We start from the raw sequence: 17,445 nt of genomic DNA, 5'->3' as shown, positions 1-17,445 counted from the left end.
TTCTACAGATGAGCATAAGTCCTGAGAGGGCAGCCTGGGTCCAGTCCTGGACCCCTCGCTCTAGTCCACCCTATTGCACTCTGCTCTCTATGGCTCCCAGAGTAGAAATGAAGTAGGTTGAGACAGATTTCCAGAGTGAGTTTTCCTCTTACCAGCCAGTACCTGTGGCTGATGCTTGGAGAGAGTGAAAATCTGAATCTAATTTCTCCTCCTAAATACGACTGATAGGGTTGTCAGACCTTCTAAGCGAGGGAGGAGGGGACCAAGGAAACGTAGTTCTGACTGCAGTTTGGTCTCTTTCTGATAATGTGGTACTGGGTACTCAATCCAGTTCTAATTCAGAGCAAGGGTGTGGGGGTCAGGCAGGGCCCAGAGAGCCCATTTGCATTGTAGAGAGCGTAGGTCTGTGCGCTGCGGCCACGTCTAAGGGTTCCTCCGGGCTGTCAGTGCACGGAGCATGCTGGCAGGAGGCGTGGGTTCCAGAGGGGCCTCCACGGGGAGCCTGGCCCCGCCGTCAGAGGTCCAGGGGGCTCACGATGGTGAAGCCCGAGTCCTTGCTGCTGTCATCCTCGGGGCTAGAGCTGGGGTTGCTGGAGGATGCAGAGGCCGGGCCCATCAGCGGGTCTGAGAACACCAGCGGGGAGTAGGTTGGGGCGTGGCTTTTCCCAGATGTGCTCCTGAGGGTACAGAGGGGCTGGGCAGGCCCTGAGCGGGGCCCCCTGGCACTGCCCCCCTCGTCGTCTTTGGAAACCAAGATGAAGTCGTCGGAGCTCCCTCTGTCTGCGTGTCCTGGCGCCTCTGAAGCAGCCTGCGAAGCACAGCAGAGAACAGGTGGTGGGAAAAGCTGCTAGAGAAGCGCTGGGCAGGGGCAGCAGTCTGCCCGCCTCCCGCCGCGGCCCCGGAGCCTGCCTGGCCCTGCAGCGCAGCCAGTGCCCCAGGCTCTGCACAGCCAGGGTCGGCAGCTCCAGCTCTCTGTAGCTGAGCACTACCTTAGCGTCACGGCGAGCAGAGCCCACCTCCCTCCACACGCAGGCAGAGGCAGCCCTGTGCTGCAGGGCCTGGTGGGGCTCAGGGCCGCAACCCGCAGCAGCCCTGAGGACGAACCCCTCGTCCTCTGTGAACTCGAATCCTCTCATCTGTGAATTGGGGATACGAACTAGGTCTCCCCACCCCGTGTGTGGTCGCAGTGAAGCGAGATGGCGTGTGCAGGAGTGAGCGGCCATGCCTGGACTGATAATGCTTCCTGCCTGACACACATCTCCTGTTCGCCTCTCAGCTAGCTCATCTAGGGTGCGCGTGGGGGGCTCCTGGGGCAATGGTGTGAGTGTAGGTTCTATAAATGGGAAAGTCAAGAATGGCTGTTAAGTGTTAAGTGCAATAGAGAGTTAGAACGGCTTCGGTCTACAATTATTTTCCTTCCTGAGCAATTACGAGTGGCTTTTCATTTTTTGACTTAAGAGGTTAACATCCACCAACAAAGGTTAAGGAACAGGACCAACAGCTACGATGTGGCCAAGGACGTCCACTCACAGTGGTGGCGCCGCCCGCACCTGCCCCCAGCCGCGCGGCGTGGGCAGCGAGTGCAGGGCCGCGGCCTGTGGGCTGGCTGAGAGCGGGCAGCATGTCCAGCGAGATCTGGCCTGGAGCCTGACTGACAGGCCCCTCCTCAAATTCCACATCCTCCTCAGTAAGATGGGGGACAAGTGGCCAAATAGTGGCCACTCGCTCAGGGCTGAGCAGAGGACTGTCATTTTTCTACCTCACCCCACTACTGCCCCCGTGTGGAGCCCTCGAGTCAACACGGCTGCGGGTGGGGCTTCCTGCTCCGTGCCTGCCATCCTGCTGTAAATGGCAAGGACCTGGCCATCTCCCGGCGCAGGGCTTGGGGCTGGGTGTCTCAGGGCCTACCTGAGAGCGCACGGCGGTGGCTCCTCTTTCTGGAGCGGTGCCTCTACCACTGAGGCACCACGGCCACCTATGTATGGGGCGGGGATGCCTTCCAGAGCCCGTGACCAGGAGCACGGCTGCTGCCTCCCAGTCTCTGATATTCTGCCATGTGTCTCCCAGGGCCCAGGAAAGGGCCGTGGCTGCTGGGTTAGACAAGGCAAGCCAGCGCCGACACAGCAGCCAGCAGCCCTACTCAGTTTTTCTTTTTCTTTTTTCTTTTTTTTGGTACTGGGGATCAAATCCAGGGACATTCTATGTATATCCCCTAGCCCTTTTTATTTTTTTTTTTAATTTGAAACAGGGTTTCCCTAAGTTGCTGAGGCTGTCCTTGAACCTCTGACCCTCCTTTCTCAGCCTCCCAAGTACCAGGCCCATTTCTATAGTACTTATTTATATTAAAATCGAAAATAGTACTTATTTATATTAAAATCGAAATTATTATAATTTTAAATGATCCAGGCATGGTGGTGCAGACCTGTAGTCTCAGCAGTGGGGGAGGATAAGGCAGAAGGATTGGGAGTTTGAGGCCTGCTTAGGAAACTCAGGAAGACCTTGTCTAAAAATCAAAAATCGTCAATTGAAAATGGCTGGTGGTGCACATTCGGGAGTATGAGACCAGCATTCGGGAGTATGAGACCGGAGGATCGCAGTTCGTGGACAGCCTCAGTTATGTAGTGAGGCTCTTTTTAACTCAGTGAGACCCTGTTTCAAAATAAAGAATAAAAAATAGGGCAGGGTGTGTAGCTCAGAGGTAGAATGCACCTGGGTTCCACAAGCCAGGCGTGGTGGCGCATGCTTGTAATCCCCGCGCTTGGGAGGCTGAGACAGGAGGATCGTGCAGGTTCAAAGCCAGCCTCAGCCGGTTTAAGAGACCCTGTTTCCAAATAAAATATAAAATAGGTCTGGGAGCATAGCCTGGAGGTAGAAGGCCCCTGGGTCCCATCCCCAGTACCACAGGGCGAAAAACAAAAAAACAAAAAAACAAAAAAAAACTGCTGGTGGATGGATCTATGCTCAGAATTATTTGAATAAATAAAAAATTATTTGAAAAGTAAAAAACCTATGCAGAAATGAGTTTGGAGAAATAACTGAATTAAAACTCGCAATGTTAGTGTTACAGTTAAATGGCTAAAACTGCAGAGGCAGTGCTTTGTGCCCATTCTAAATATCTTTGCAAGGAGGTTAACCAGAGTTCTGTCTTCTTGAGGAATCCCCTTAAAAATGAAAAAAAAAAATAAAAATCTCCACTCAAACGTCATTTTCCTACTTTAAAAATACACAAAAATAGATGAATGACGAGCTAGTGGATGCTAGTTTTTGAGGAAGTGATAAAATTATGTTTAAATTCAGTTTTTAAGATGAGGTTTAGAGGCTGATTTTTCTAACACAGTGTTATCAGGAATTCAGTATCTCCATGGCACATATCAGATAAGGCCCAGCGAGGCAGGTGGAGTGGCTGAGGCTCTGGGTTTCGGCTGGGGATCTGCAGACTTGATGGCGGCCGGCCTGGCGCCCTCTGCCCCGTGAGCCTGCATGGCGCTCTGGCCTCTGTTTCACAAGCACACAAGGACGTGCTCACATCCTTTCTAGCTGGATAATCCTGTGAGAGTCCATGTCTGAAGAAATTATATACAGCGCTGATACCCGAGAGCAGCCAACTCTGGCCTGTGAATCCCTCAACCACAGGCTGCTTCATACATTTTAGGGGTGATTATCACAGGACTCTGCAGCAGAAACAGCCACACGTGGCCTGCAAACCCCGAACTATTTACTCTCTGGCCCTTTGTTGACTCTCGCCTCAGAGGATGGACAGTAATGAGAAGATCTCCATGAAGACAAGGAAGCAATCCTGGCTATGAAGGTTCTCGCCAAATGAAATACAACTGAGAGAGGCTGGCAAGAGGAATGCGCTGGGCAGAAGGCCAGGCTTAGGCGGGGATCGGGCTTCTGGCCTCACAGAAGCACAGTGGCATGAGGCCGGGCCGCTGCGGCCGCGCCCCGCACAGCCCCGGGGACCTGTCTCACCGTCACCGCTGTGCACGGTGCCGCCCCCACTGCAGCACACTAGACCCAGGCCACTCCCGTGGCTTCAGGGTGGCATGTCACGCATGGTAATGTGAGGTACTTTGGTTGGGTTTTTCTTATTCATAACTTTGAAGAATTTGTGTTAATATCACACCGTTCGCTCATCAGACCTCCTGTACCTGTTTGGTGGCCCCAGGACCTCGGCTGCTCTGGCCCTGGCTGCTGGAGCAGTAGTGGTCGTCCGCGATGGTGATCTGCTCATTCTCCTCGGCCTCCAGCTGGCTCTGGTTGAAACGCAGGGAACCTTTCAGAATGTCTTTGATCTATTTCAAAGAAGAAAGACGATAAATAAAAGAGATGAATGAGTTCCTATTTAACGGCTAGCTAAGTCTCTCAGACATTTAAAGTAGACTTGTCGTTGACCTTTTATAACACAGCAGTCCCCGCCTCCTCTGTGGCTGTCCAAAAATACTAAAGGGAAAATTCTAGAAACACATAACACATAAATTTCTGAGCAGGGTGATGGCATCTCTTCTGCTCTGCTTCGTCTCACCCAGGATGAGAATCATCTCTTCGTCCAACACGTCCGTGCTGCAAATGCTGCTCCCTGGCTACTGGCTCGCCTGTCTAGGGATCGCGTGGTGCTCCTGTCTCCCTTCCACAGGGCTCGCTACGCCCGCACCGTCTGCCTCAGTGCATCTCACCCCGGCACCGTATCACCTCAGCATCGCAAGGGGAAAGCCAAGCATAATATGGTGAGACATTTTGAGAGAGACCACATTCATAACTTTCCATTCTAATTGTAGTCACTTTCCACTATTTATTATTTCTTTTATTAAAATTTGTTATTGGTGCATTGTAGTCATACATCTTAATGGGGTACAAGATGGTGGAGGCGTACATGCACACATCAACCAATTAGCCCTTATCCAATGTTACGGCATTTTGTTATAATTATCCTGTTTTATTATTGTTGTTAATCCCTCCGTGTGCCTAATTTATAAATAACGTCTCATTCTAGGTACGTATAGTAAGGAAAGATACACTATCTATGGAGTCTGGCCCTATCTTCAGTTTCCAGCATCTCCTGGGGGTATCCACAGGGATGTGTCCCTGTGGGTAAGGGATGACTGCCATAGGATGAATGTGAGCATTTTACCACAGCAAGAAATAATGAGGTGAACTTGAGGAAACCAGTGTTAACAGTCAGGTGCTCATGTTCGGGCGTGGTCGCCGGGCCCTTGAAGGTCTCTTAAAAGTGGGAAGCACCGTCTGCTGCCACCCGGCCCCGTGAACAGCCTGGCCACTCCATGGCTGACCAAGCTGGGACTGCGCAGAGCACAGGCGGGCACCCGAGCCGGAGGCTCCACTTCAGGGACACGTATGTCCCCCTTAACCTGCAAAGGCTGGGCTTTGGGGGTCTGAGACCTGCAGTGGGTAGTGACGATGGCCTGTGCTGCACGGACATTCACATTATCTGTGGATGAGCATGATGGTGGACCACACATGCCTGCTCAGGGAGCAGAGAGAGTGGGCAGTGTGTGGAGAGTGGAAACCCCTTTGGCCTGCAAGCTGGTCAGACACAGTCGCTAGATGGAGCAAGGGGTAGAGGAGTGAAGGTTCAGGAGGGGCTCTGTCAGAGAGGATGTCGGGCCAGGAGCTCTCAGGGGCTCACCCCACAAATGGGCCTGTGGGACGCAGAAATAGTATCAGAGCAGTACACATACCTGTTTTAATCCTGCCAGGGAAACCAGAATTTGATCTTCTTTTTCCAAATTTTCTTGTAATATCACATCTTGAATATTTACTGAAAATAGAAGAATGACATTTTAAAACCAATACTCTAAATATAACTTACATATTGCCACACCATAATAACTTTAGGCAAGCTCGGGAAATTTTCTGCCAAATTTTAGAGCAAGTGTTCCAACACAGATGTGCTGCGCACTGCAGAGGGGGCAGAGAGGGCAGCAACAAGCCTGTACACACGACCTTCCCAAGTCCCCAGAACGGAGCCGATCACGACAGATGTCACTTTACTCCACTGAGCATCCAGGCCACTTCCCGCTAATGCACAGCGTGGCCGACAGCCTGGAGCACTCCCCGGTGTCTAGGCAGAAGTGTGTAGCCCCGGCTTCCGACACGCCTGAGCGTGTTAATTCACCTGCCGCTCTTAACACCATTTACTGCCAAGAGACTGAAATTAATAAACTGTCTCTAAGGATTTCTGTGCTAGTAAAAATAGGAGGACAGAGCCATGGCCCGTGCTGTCAGCTGGCCTGAGCGCTGTATCTTCACAGGGCCATTTCTCTGTCTCCTAGAAGGCTCCCATCCACCTGGGGAGTCTTTCCTCCAGACCTGACCCGAGGGCCCCCAAACCAGCTTCTGCTCTGCAGACTCAGGGCGTCTGCCCACACAGTGGTCCTCCGTGTGGCCCACAGCTTGTGGAGGTAGGGGTCTCAGAGGAGAGCCAGGGAGAGGGGCGAAAACCCACTCCCCTGAGATGTACAGGAGAATGTGAGGGGCTGGGAGACACATTAGGACACCGTTTTAAAAAGATACTGAGAGTTATTTCAATTTGATAATCGCTATAGTAAGTAGGTTCACATTCCCTTGACATTTGCTTTATTATTTGCTATGGCTTAAAAAATATGCCCCGTTGATCTTTTTTTTTTTTTTTTGGTACTGAGGGTGGAACCCAAGGTTTTTTCTACCTCTGGGCTTTACTCCCAGACCTATTTTATACTTTATTTGGAAATAGGGTCTCACTAAGTTGCTGAGAGCCTCACTAAGTAGCTGAGGCTGGCTTCAAACCTGTGCGATCCTCCTGCCTCAGCCTCCCAAGCGCAGGGATTACAAGCGTGCGCCACCACGCCCAGCTTATGCCCCATTTATAATGTCTTGCATGCTATATTTTTAGTCATCCATTCAACAACCCTGTACAGTTCTCTACCCAGGACTCCTAGATTCCACGTGCAGCCCCTGCAGCTAAGCAGTTGCCTTCGCTCAGTGCCCATCGGCAGAAGCAGTAACCAGAATGCTGACCCGGCCGCTGTCTCCAAACCTGCGCAGAGCAGCCCCTCTGTGCCCATCTCCTCGGAGCATGCTTCCTCCGCCCAGGCCGACGTGGCCCCCACGTTCCTTCACAGCTCTGATGCGTCACCTATTTGTGAGCGCCTGCCCGCACCTGACGTCATTGCACATGTGTGCTGGCCTTCTGGCGTCATCTACCCTAACAAGATACAACTTCCAGGACATTTCAGTCAGGGCTGTGCTTCTAGTCCTTGAAGGAGTGCCTGTTATTACAGGAACATCATACAAATTTACTGAATCAACAAATGGACAAACCCGAAAAAACTCTTGGAACTTGCATTTAATAACACTATTTTTCTAAATCTTTCCCCAAATGATTTCTAGTAAGGGGCAGGGCACAGCCTGATCCCATTAACATGCTTCTCGCCTGACACTTTGGAATCTTCAGTGAGAACAAACCTATAAACCACGCTGACAAGGCCTCGTACACACTTCAGTGGAAAACAGCAGCTTTTATTTATTGGGAAAACTTGACTGCAGTTCTTGGCTAATAAAAATCCTGTTCCAAAACAAGGAAGCAAGTTGAATGGGAATGAAATAATAGATATAATTAGAGAGCAAATGTTTTTGGTTTTCTTAAAAGCCTGTAACAATTTGTTCTCTCTCAATTAAAAAAAAAAACAGAATTCACTCAATAAGACATTAACAAGAACCAACTGCTGAAAATGGACAAGAACTGGCTGTTTAGGTGTTTTAGAGGACTGAAAAGACTTTATGACTGTTATGGCTTGTAAGGCCAAGCTACGAGAGGCCGGGCCCTGGCTGAGGAGCTGCAGGTCACTCGGCAGCTGGGTGGCTTGACTGGGAAAGGGGTTCTGCCCTGAGCTGCAAGGTGGGGCCAGGATCTCGGTGCCTGCTGGGTCAGCAGGGACAACAGGGGACAGCTCCCAGGCCCCAAGAGGAAGCTCAGCTGGTAGAGGCAGGAGGACCAGGACATCTACAGGAAGCACAGGGGAGCCCAAGGGAGCCTAGTGTTCCTAGGCCCAAGGAGCTCATGGAGGCTGGCCGCTGGAGGCCACGCCCACAAGGAAGGACCAGCAAAAAAAAAAAGGGGGGGGGACCTGCAGAAGCCCAACATGAGCCCCACCACCCTCACTGGCTCCTTGTCTCCTGCCAACCTGCTCCTTTGGTAGCTAGCAGTGAAACATATCCGGAAGCAAAAAGATGTGGCCACATTGCCTGGCTCCAACCTCCAGGAAGTGGGCAGGCCCAAGGTCAGCACCCTTCTGGTACTAAGAACCAAAGGCCTTTATCAAAGATAATGGGCCAAGGGGGCAATTACTAGCTCTCACAGGGACAGAGACCCCAGAAACCTGCAGGCAGAGCGCTCTCCTTAGAGGCCGACAAGGACTACTGGGCATTCAGGGGTCACTTCTCACCAAAGAGATGAGTGAGTGCATCCCAGAACCCTGGCGGATCATGGCAGAGAAGAGCCAGAAAAATCAGCGGTGGGCATTTACTCACACGAAATGGCTAGTCTATAAGAAATGGAGTTGCAATTGGCAAGTTTAGGCCCTTGGACCTCCACTGGTGAAAATGGAGTGTGAGGGCAAGATTTCTGCACTCGAGTTTAGATGCACAGATCTGTAGTCTCAGTGCAGAAGTATTGGTGTCCATTCAAAACCTTACAAAATCATAGCAGTCACACTGCCTGAAATCGTCCTGTGAACCAGTCACTGAATTAGAACCTAACCTAATCCAGTATGACCTCATCATCCCTTGATTACATCATTATGCCCTATTTTCAAATTAGGTCACATCACAAGTTTTGTTGGACATGATTTTTTTTTTTTTGTATGTGTGGTACTGGGGATTAAATCCAGGGACATTCTATCTCTGAGCTACACCCCTAGCCCATTTTTAAAATAATTAATTAATTAATTAATTAATTAATTAATTGTGGGTCTAGAGATGGAACCCAGGGGCATTCGACCTCCAAGCTACACCCCCTGCACTATTTTTTTATTCTTTATTTTGAAACAGGGTCTCACTAAGTTATGAAGGGCCTCACTAAGTAGCTGAGGCTGTCTGTAAACCAGGATCCTGTCCAAGCCTCCCAAATGCTGGGATTACAAGCGTGCGCCACCACGCCCAGCTTTAATCCTTTATTTTTAAACAAGGTCACCCTAAGTTGCAGAGAGCCTCTCTAAGTAGCTGAGGCTGGTCAGCATTTCACAGCAGCCAAACGGCCTGACTGGTAACAGGATGAAAACCACCCAGTTCGCCGGGCGTGGTGGCGCATGCTTGTAATCCCCGTGCTTGGGAGGCTGAGACAGGAGGATCGTGCAGGTTCGAAGCCAGCCACGCGCGCTGGCTTAGGAGACCCTGTTTCCAAATAAAAATGTAAAAATAGGTTTGGGAGTGTAGCCCAGAAGTAGAAGGGCTTCCAGGAACCCCAGTACCACCAAAAAAAAAAAAAAAAAAAAAAAAAAAAAAACCCACCCAGTTCACACAATGAGAGGCAAGGTCGCCCCACCTTCTCCTGCAACACAATGTCTAGTTCCAGGCTGACTGTGGCTGAGGTGCAACACAGCTGGCTGGGCCCAGTGCAGAATGGGTGCTCCGGGAACCTGGACGGAGAAGAGCCCAGAGCTTTTGATCAAGTGCGGTGCCTTCACCTAGTGATTTTCTATCTTTAGATGTATTTTTCTGATAGGTTAAGGATCACCTTTTAGGTTCTGATAAAAACATGACCTTCTCCCCTGAAAACCTATATGCAAATGGAACCTCCACTTGATTTCAAGAATGAATCTCTGTTTTAATCAACTAGGATGACTTGGCTCGCTTTAAGAAATCAAGAGCATAGAAATTCAAATTAAAACAAAGGGGTTCCTTTAGAGGATGTTAAATACTTTGAATACAAGAATTTTTATTTTCCCAATAGGGTACTGACCATGTCAGTCCTTTCACTAGCCAGTTCCTGTATGCCATGATTTAAGGTACCAGCTATGAACAGTCACTAACATACCACCTCCTAGTAACAAGCCTATTGTTTCAAGTAAGTTGCAACTGCATGTAACAAGAGAAATACATCATGATGTCTTTTCACGTCTTAAAATATTAAAGGCAGAACGATGATGATGAAATGTTTAAATTTCCAACATAATGCATGACTTTCCATGGCAAAGGCAGAATAAATTATATTACAAAGGCTCTTTTTGTTTCAGTGTCGAAGAAAGATGACAGACACTCTTCATAAAAAAATCTCCTGGTACTGAAGTATTAAATACGATAATTTTTGGAGCACTGAAACTGAAGGAGAAAATGCCACATAACTAGCTACTTCTGTGGAAATTACTCAAAAAAAATCTCAACCACATAACAATCTCATGGTGACTCTGCTATTCTTAATGAAATGTCAATGCTGTAAAAACAGATCTATAACACTAAAGGTTATGGAAATGGCACATGGACTACTTTTTCAATTCTTAAAAACTCTACTCTTGCTGGGCATAGTGGCGCATGCTTGTAATCCCCGCACTTGGGAGGCGGAGACAGGAGTATCCTGCAGGTTTGAAGCCAGCTGTGCTGGCTTAAGGACCCTGTTTCCAAATAAAAAAGTATAAACAATAGGTCTGGGAGTGTAGCCTGGAGGTAAAAGGGCTTCCAGAAACCCCATACCACCACCAAAACAAACAAACAAATAAATAATAAAAATTAAGAACTCTACTCTTTTCTTTCTTTCTTTCTTTTTCTTTTTCTTTCTTTTTCTTTTTTTTCTTGGTGGTACTGGGGTTCCTGGAAGCCCTTCTACCTCCGGGCGACACTCCCAGACCTATTTTTACATTTTTATTTGGAAACAGGGTCTCCTAAGCCAGCGCGCGGGGCTGGCTTCGAACCTGCGCGATCCTCCTGTCTCTGCCTCTCGAGCGCGGGGATGACAAGCGTGCGCCACCACGCCCGGCAACTACTCTTTTCAATGCTAGGATAAAAGTGTTTTCATCCAGATGTTAATGTACATGATATACATTCACACACTTATCAAAATCAGTCACTGAGCCAGACATGAGAAGGAGAGAGTGGGGAGGAACTGGAGGAAGGACTACATGGGTGACGTGCGCATGCATGCTTCTACCAACTTGTACTCCATTAAGACGGATGACTAGAGTGCACCAACACACACACACACACACACACACACACACACTGTAAAAAAAAAAAGATGCAATCTGAATAAACTCAGGACCCTACAAAAAATGTTTTAAATGGCTGGTGAGTTAAAAGACCCTGTTTCCAAATAAAAATATAAAAATAGGTCTGGGAGTGTAGCCCAGAGGTAGAAGGGTTTCCAGGAACTCCAGCACCACAATCAATCAATCAATCAATCAATCAATCAATGGCTGGTGAGAAAGGTAACACCAGCCTTCTCAGGGCAGTGGAGAGGCAGCAAAAACAGAGCTTCCATCTCGCTATGAAGGAGGTGAGACCTGCCACGGCCCTGAACTTCCCCGTGCTGCAGGGTGGGAGCAGCGCTGTCCTCGCAGGGTCACTGTGAAGAGGAAATGGACAGCCCCGGCCGGCAAGTGCTGGCACAGAACCGGCCTTGGCAGAGGCGCAGGACCTGGCCTCTTCCAGGTCTACAGGCACCTGTCTCACTGGCTGTCCCAACAGTGTCCAGATGAGGATCGTGCCCTATCATAAGAAAGAGGCAGCCCAGAAGCACCAGTTCTGTATTCTGAGGTCTCTCAACTGGAAAGGGTGGGACAGGATTAGACTTCAGACCCTCAATTTTGGGCCTTCCCATGACAGTACTGATGGTGGCGTGGGATATGGGAAGAGACAGAGGTGGGACCTTGGCACTGACTCCTCTCCCTGAGATGCAGTGCCCTTTATTCCAGGGTGGAACTTACAACTTACATGGTCAGTCAGCAACAGGGAGCACCAACAGGCAAAACAGACCACACAGCCATTTCTACTAGAGACCTTTATGGAGCTCCAGCAATGGCTCCAAATAGCTCAGGCTCAATGATCCTGGGCTTGCATGTCACTAACCCCAGCAGTCACATGGCGTAGTAACTTGCGGAGGGTTGCAGTGGGCTCAGATGAGATCATCAAGCCTTCCTACTTCTAGTATACTGCCCCACAGGTGTGTCTCTCCTTCCCTGGTACCTCAAATGCCCAGATAACCAGCTTCAGATAACCAGGTTCTGCTTTCTGATGAGAAATCTAGTTCCCCTGACCTTTGACAATCTCGTATACAAGACTGTCCCACACTTTAAAGATGAACTATGTAGGTTGTTACAAAGAAGTAGGACTGGGGGACTCGATGGATGAAAAGGTCACTTAGTCAAGAAGGGGCACACCTGTCACTTATGATTTTGGCTACACACTGGCAAAGGGATTTCAGTGTTGAAAGCGTGCTCCAAATATCTAGACCTCGGAAGAAGGCAGGATTGGGAGAAGGCATGTTTGGGAGAAGACTGTAGGCATTAAATCCATCACATAGCCACAATACATGGTGCATATTTTGCTGTGTTCCTGAAAATGCCATTCCCTTTTGTAGAAGGTTCTCCTGTCCTCTGTATAACGCCACATCCTGCCTTTTCCTCAAAGTCCACCCAAACTCACCATGCCCAACCACCAGCTTCCTAGTCTCAGTCTTCCCTCTCTTGGGCCCTTTCCCACTTCATTTCTCTTTAGAACTGTGACTCAGTGATGAGACACAGAGGGCAGACATTTCTTGAAACTACAGTTCTACCAGGCAACTGCTAGGTTCAAGTCTTCTGGCTCCAAAATGCGGGGTTCTGTTCACTGTATCCCTGTCGCTGTAGGACCTGGATGTTGGTGAGCTCACTGGCGCTGTGGGGAGAACCAGGGTTGCTGCCTGTGAAGCAACGTGTAACCTTCGGTATTTCTGAAAAGGTACGTTCTCTCCCTATGTTAAAATTTACTTACCCCTTCCATACAACAGAGCTCAATTTTAGATTGCACTCCCCTACATCACCTGTCCCCTAATCTACTTTTTCTAAAATGCATTTTTATGTCGGACAGTAGATACTCTGTAAATGTTGGCTGCACGAAAAACATGAAGCTAGGGCTTTCCTGCTTGCATTAAGGCCCATGGTCACCTCCGGATGAATAGACATGGCTGAGAGATTCCCCAGATGAAGAACCAAGGAATACTAGTATGGTTAACCAGATCCTGTACTGAGAAATGGTAGAGGCAGATGAAGTGAAATAAAATTCAACGATGGTCTACTAAGAGCCAAGGGCTGAGTCTACCACTGGACACTCAGAAATTTCGTAAAAAGTAAAAAGCAGCAGATTGCATATAACCAAGGGTCTTGCTTGGAATCCTGCCACGAGAATGAATGAGACCCCAAATTCAGCACTGGGAGAAGAACATTGCTTACGAAAATCCTAGGGTGAGACTAAGTATGTGTACCATACCCAAGAGAAGTCTGCGGGTGAGTAAGTTTTCTCTAGGTGAGCTCAGTGTGCCTGGCACTCAGCTCTGAATCTTCACTGGTCTTTGCTTTCAGCATATTATTCTCCTAGGATTTTTCATCTTGCCAGTCAGAGAGTGTCATGGACACATGACTCCTCACAGTAAAATCTATCAGAGTCATAGAGCTGTCATCTTACCGTCAACCAGAAAAAGAGACTTTGTGTACACACTTGCATTTTTCCTTAGATATTAAATCCAACAAGAGCACGCCTACTAGGGAAGTCTCATTCTTACTGAATTGGAAGGACGAAGCAGCATGGGAGGCTGGAGCCGCAGTGTCCCCAGTGTACGCCAGGAGAGCTGCAGTGCCAGGGAGCCGCCGAACGCCTCTGAGGTCACCACCCAAGACAGCTGGTAGCAGCCACTTCTGGAAAAAATGCTGATATGCTCTGAACTCAGTAAGTTCAAGATGGAGCCCTTGCATTTTATTTTTAAAAAGCTGGGGAATAGCCAGGCAGAGTGGCACATGCCTGTAATCGCAGTACTTGTGAGGCTGAGACAGGAAGATGACAGCTTAGAGAACAGCCTCAGCAACTTAGCCAGACCCTGGCTCAAAGAAAAAATAACAAGGTTGGGAGTGTAGCTCAGATGAAAATGCCCCTGGGGTTCAGTCCTCAGTTACCCTTTCCTCCCACCACCCCATATAGGGAATTCTATTCAATTTTGGTCCCTCCTATGGAAAAGCATTTAAGAAAATGGAGCCGAGCTCGGAAGCCCATGCTTGTAATTCCAGTACTGAGACAGGAGGATTGCAAGTTTGAAGCCAGCCTCAGCAATCCTCTGCAACTTAGTGAGACCCTGTTACAAAATAAGGAATAAAATAGGGATGGGGGTGTAGCTCAGAGGTAGAATGACCTTGGATTCAATCCCCAGACCGATAAAAAAAAAAAGAACATGAAAAAGGGAGAGAATCAGAAAACCAAAAATAAAAATAAACTGATAAAAGAACAATCCACGCTGAGCCCATGCTATCGGAGTGGCGGCATCCTGGCCGAAAGAGGGATCTGCTAAGGGTGTGGTTTGCTAAGTTTTTCTAAATAGTTATAGGGTTGGTACGAGGACATTGCTGACCAACTGCTTCCATGTCTTCTGACAACAGAACTGGGGAAAGAGACTTTAAGCAGGACAGAACAAGTTCAGAAAGGCTGAAAAAGAACTTCTGAATTTCAGAGTTGCAGGCTACCTCCATCAGAATGCAGGGGAGGCGGGGAGCTCTCTGCCCACAGAGTTCAGGCGCACATATGGCTGAAGTGGACATTAAGTGTGGGGTTAAGCATATGCTAATAGGGTTATGAATACAGTAATTGAACTGTGCCCAAATAAGTTTAAGTTCTCTTGCCTCTTTTCAACATCGACCATGGGTCAGTAATATTGGGTCACCTGGCAGGCTGTTAGAAATGTGACATCTCACCTAATCAATCAGAATCCACATTTTTTTTTTTTTTTTTTTGGTGGTACTGGGGTTCCTGGAAGCCCTTCTACTTCTACCTGCACGATCCTCCTGTCTTGGCCTCCCAAGCGCGGGGATTACAAGCGTGCGCCACCACGCCCGGCTAGGATCCACATTTTTAATGAGCTCCTCAGAAGGAGTGTATCGTGCATCTTTTTCTTCCTTAGCGTACTCTACTATCCACAATTAAATGAAGTGTTTCGAATTCTTAAAATAATTACAAGAAGCTTTTATTGCTCTCTGGTGATCACATTTTCAAGTGTTATTTAGTTAATTGCTTCATTGAATATTTCCAAAGACAACCACTAAAAATAATTTTTATAAATTATCAGAAAATCAGATTTATAAAGTTCTTACAGAAGCAAACGAACTGATTTTAAAAACTGGCCTTTTCTTCCAGCTAATTCTTGTATAAATATTATGAAATGTGCAAAACCAGTAACAATGTGTGTAGTAAGATAGTAGGAGACCTGAAATCCAGTGACTCGGGGCGCATCAGTGAGAGAGAGGCCCGTGACTAGATTGAGGGCCAGGCTCTTCTTGTTAGCTAGCTATGCCAGTCATCTTTCCTGGGTCCCAGTTTCCTTATCTATGAAATAACAAGCAGCTGAGATGACTAGTGGTACTTTAGACATGCTGCTGGAAACCAGTGTCTAAACACCAAACAACAGAATGGAACACCCCAACCACGCCCAGGGCAGGGGTGGGGCATCGGAGCCGGCGGGGCCGGAGGCTTCCATGCTCACTGTGAGCAGCCTGGCCCAGCTGCTCACCACGCAGACAAGTGTAGGCTGCTCACCCATGTGCAATTATGTTTGAAGTTCAGCAAATCTAAAAATAAGCCCAGCTCAGCCTCAGAGGTTAATGCTGTTAATGGCTTCAGCCCAGCCATCAGGATGGCAAGAAGGGGAGGAACCAGAGCAATGGGAAGTGAACTCTCAGAGGCCTCTGAGCTTGGCGGGGAAGGTTTAGATTTATAAAACACGTACTCTTCACCTCTGTCTCTGAATCTTTGAATTGCAAACAGTGCAATTCCAAGGAGGGAATACAATTAGAATTCGGTGGAGTTTTGACAAAACAAATACTGCTTCATTTTTGGGTCCCAGGACCAAGAGGAAATGCTGCTAGCTCGTCAGCTGTGCTACCCCAATGCCAAAGGGCCACCTGAAAAAATGCCATGCCATTTTCCCCAAAGACTTTTTGCTATGTGTTCTGCTACCAGCTACAAAAACAGCCCTGACGTTTGAAGATATTTATTGAATGTCTGATGAAAATGTAGAGTGATGAGGAATTCTCCTGAGATGAAGAGAACTTGAGAGACAATAACATTAGGGAAGGATCCAGACACACAGCTCCTGTACTCCGTTTCTGAGACGGCTCTTGGCACCTAGACAGCCTGCGGCCCGTGCCTAATGAGCCCGGCAGTCCCCTCGTCACCAAGTGCCACCGCACCTTTCAGTGGAGATTAAGCTTTCTTGGTCAAAGAGCTCACATGCTAATCTTAGAACCAGCAGATCGGAATCCCAGCATCTTTTTTGCATCACTTGGTAAGGGAATATTCAGTTGGGTGTTGGGAAATGTAGTTGTAGTCCCAGCTCTCCAACTAACTAGTTTTGGTGCTGTGGCCAGGCCATTACACTGTGGCCAGGGCTCCATGAGTCTCAGGCACTTCCCTGAGATGAGTTAGTTAAAGAGAAAGAGGAAAGGACTCCTATGGAGAGTACTCTTTGGGCTATATACTGTACAAGGGTTTAAAAATATATTTTGGCAACTCACTGGCAAGACAGATACTCTCATCTTTGTATTGTAGGTGAGGACACACTTGTAAGCAGGCTGAGCTAGGCGCAGAGCATACATTCAACTCGGGTCCCGTTGGTCCCGCAGGTCTTCCCTCCTCAGACCTGCTCCACAGCCTCAGGGCCGCCTCTTGCCTGCTCCGTACCAGGCTGGCCCCTGGGTGCTAGGTACATGCACTTAGCTGCCCGCAGGTTTTCAGGGAATGCCTTACATACCCCAGGCACAGGATTAAGTTCCTTGGAAAGCATTCTATAGCCTTCCTTTCATCTAGGCAACTGCCGTTATGGTTATTTTCACATCTAATATACTATTTTGCCTTTTTTTTTTTACTTTATCATGAACAGCTCCTTATGTTAATAAATTAGTATTTAATTCTTTATAAAGATTGCACTGTATTGTTATAGTCAACCACTTACTAATATATATTCCAGTCATTCTAGTTTTGTTCTACTTTAATAATCAGAAATAGAAAAACATCATATGAAAAAATACTAGGGTACTAAAATCATTTTTTCTAATATAGAAAGGAAAAAATCAAGAGCATCACCTGAATCAATCTTTGTGTTTTCCTAAAATCTTTTTTGGAATCAAATTACCTATACCACAGAAGCATTCTTTGTAAACTATAGTTATATTATGCAGATAAACTGAAATATATCTGTGGACCTTGGACTAAGGAATTCTT

At 47.9% G+C, this 17,445-nt stretch overlaps 1 protein-coding gene across 2 annotated transcripts in view; it reads right to left on the bottom strand.

The window, feature by feature from the left end:
- Nucleotides 1-514: 514 nt before the first annotated feature.
- Nucleotides 515-17,445, bottom strand: part of TBC1D5 (TBC1 domain family member 5) — a gene marked incomplete at both ends in the record, with an annotated part of 350,595 nt that continues 333,664 nt past the window's right edge. For both annotated transcript variants that reach the window (XM_080715898.1, XM_080715899.1), the window contains 3 exons: nucleotides 515-808; nucleotides 4,152-4,295; nucleotides 5,700-5,779. In XM_080715898.1, coding sequence (XP_080572024.1) covers nucleotides 515-808; nucleotides 4,152-4,295; nucleotides 5,700-5,779 — 518 coding nt within the window. The remainder of the gene's footprint in view (nucleotides 809-4,151; nucleotides 4,296-5,699; nucleotides 5,780-17,445) is intronic.

The sequence above is a fragment of the Muscardinus avellanarius genome, assembly GCF_963383645.1.
Source record: "Muscardinus avellanarius genome assembly, chromosome: 18".
In the NCBI taxonomy this organism is placed as follows: domain Eukaryota; kingdom Metazoa; phylum Chordata; class Mammalia; order Rodentia; family Gliridae; genus Muscardinus; species Muscardinus avellanarius.
The sequence above is the reverse complement of the archived record's forward strand: the minus strand, read 5'-3'. Positions and strand labels throughout refer to the sequence as shown.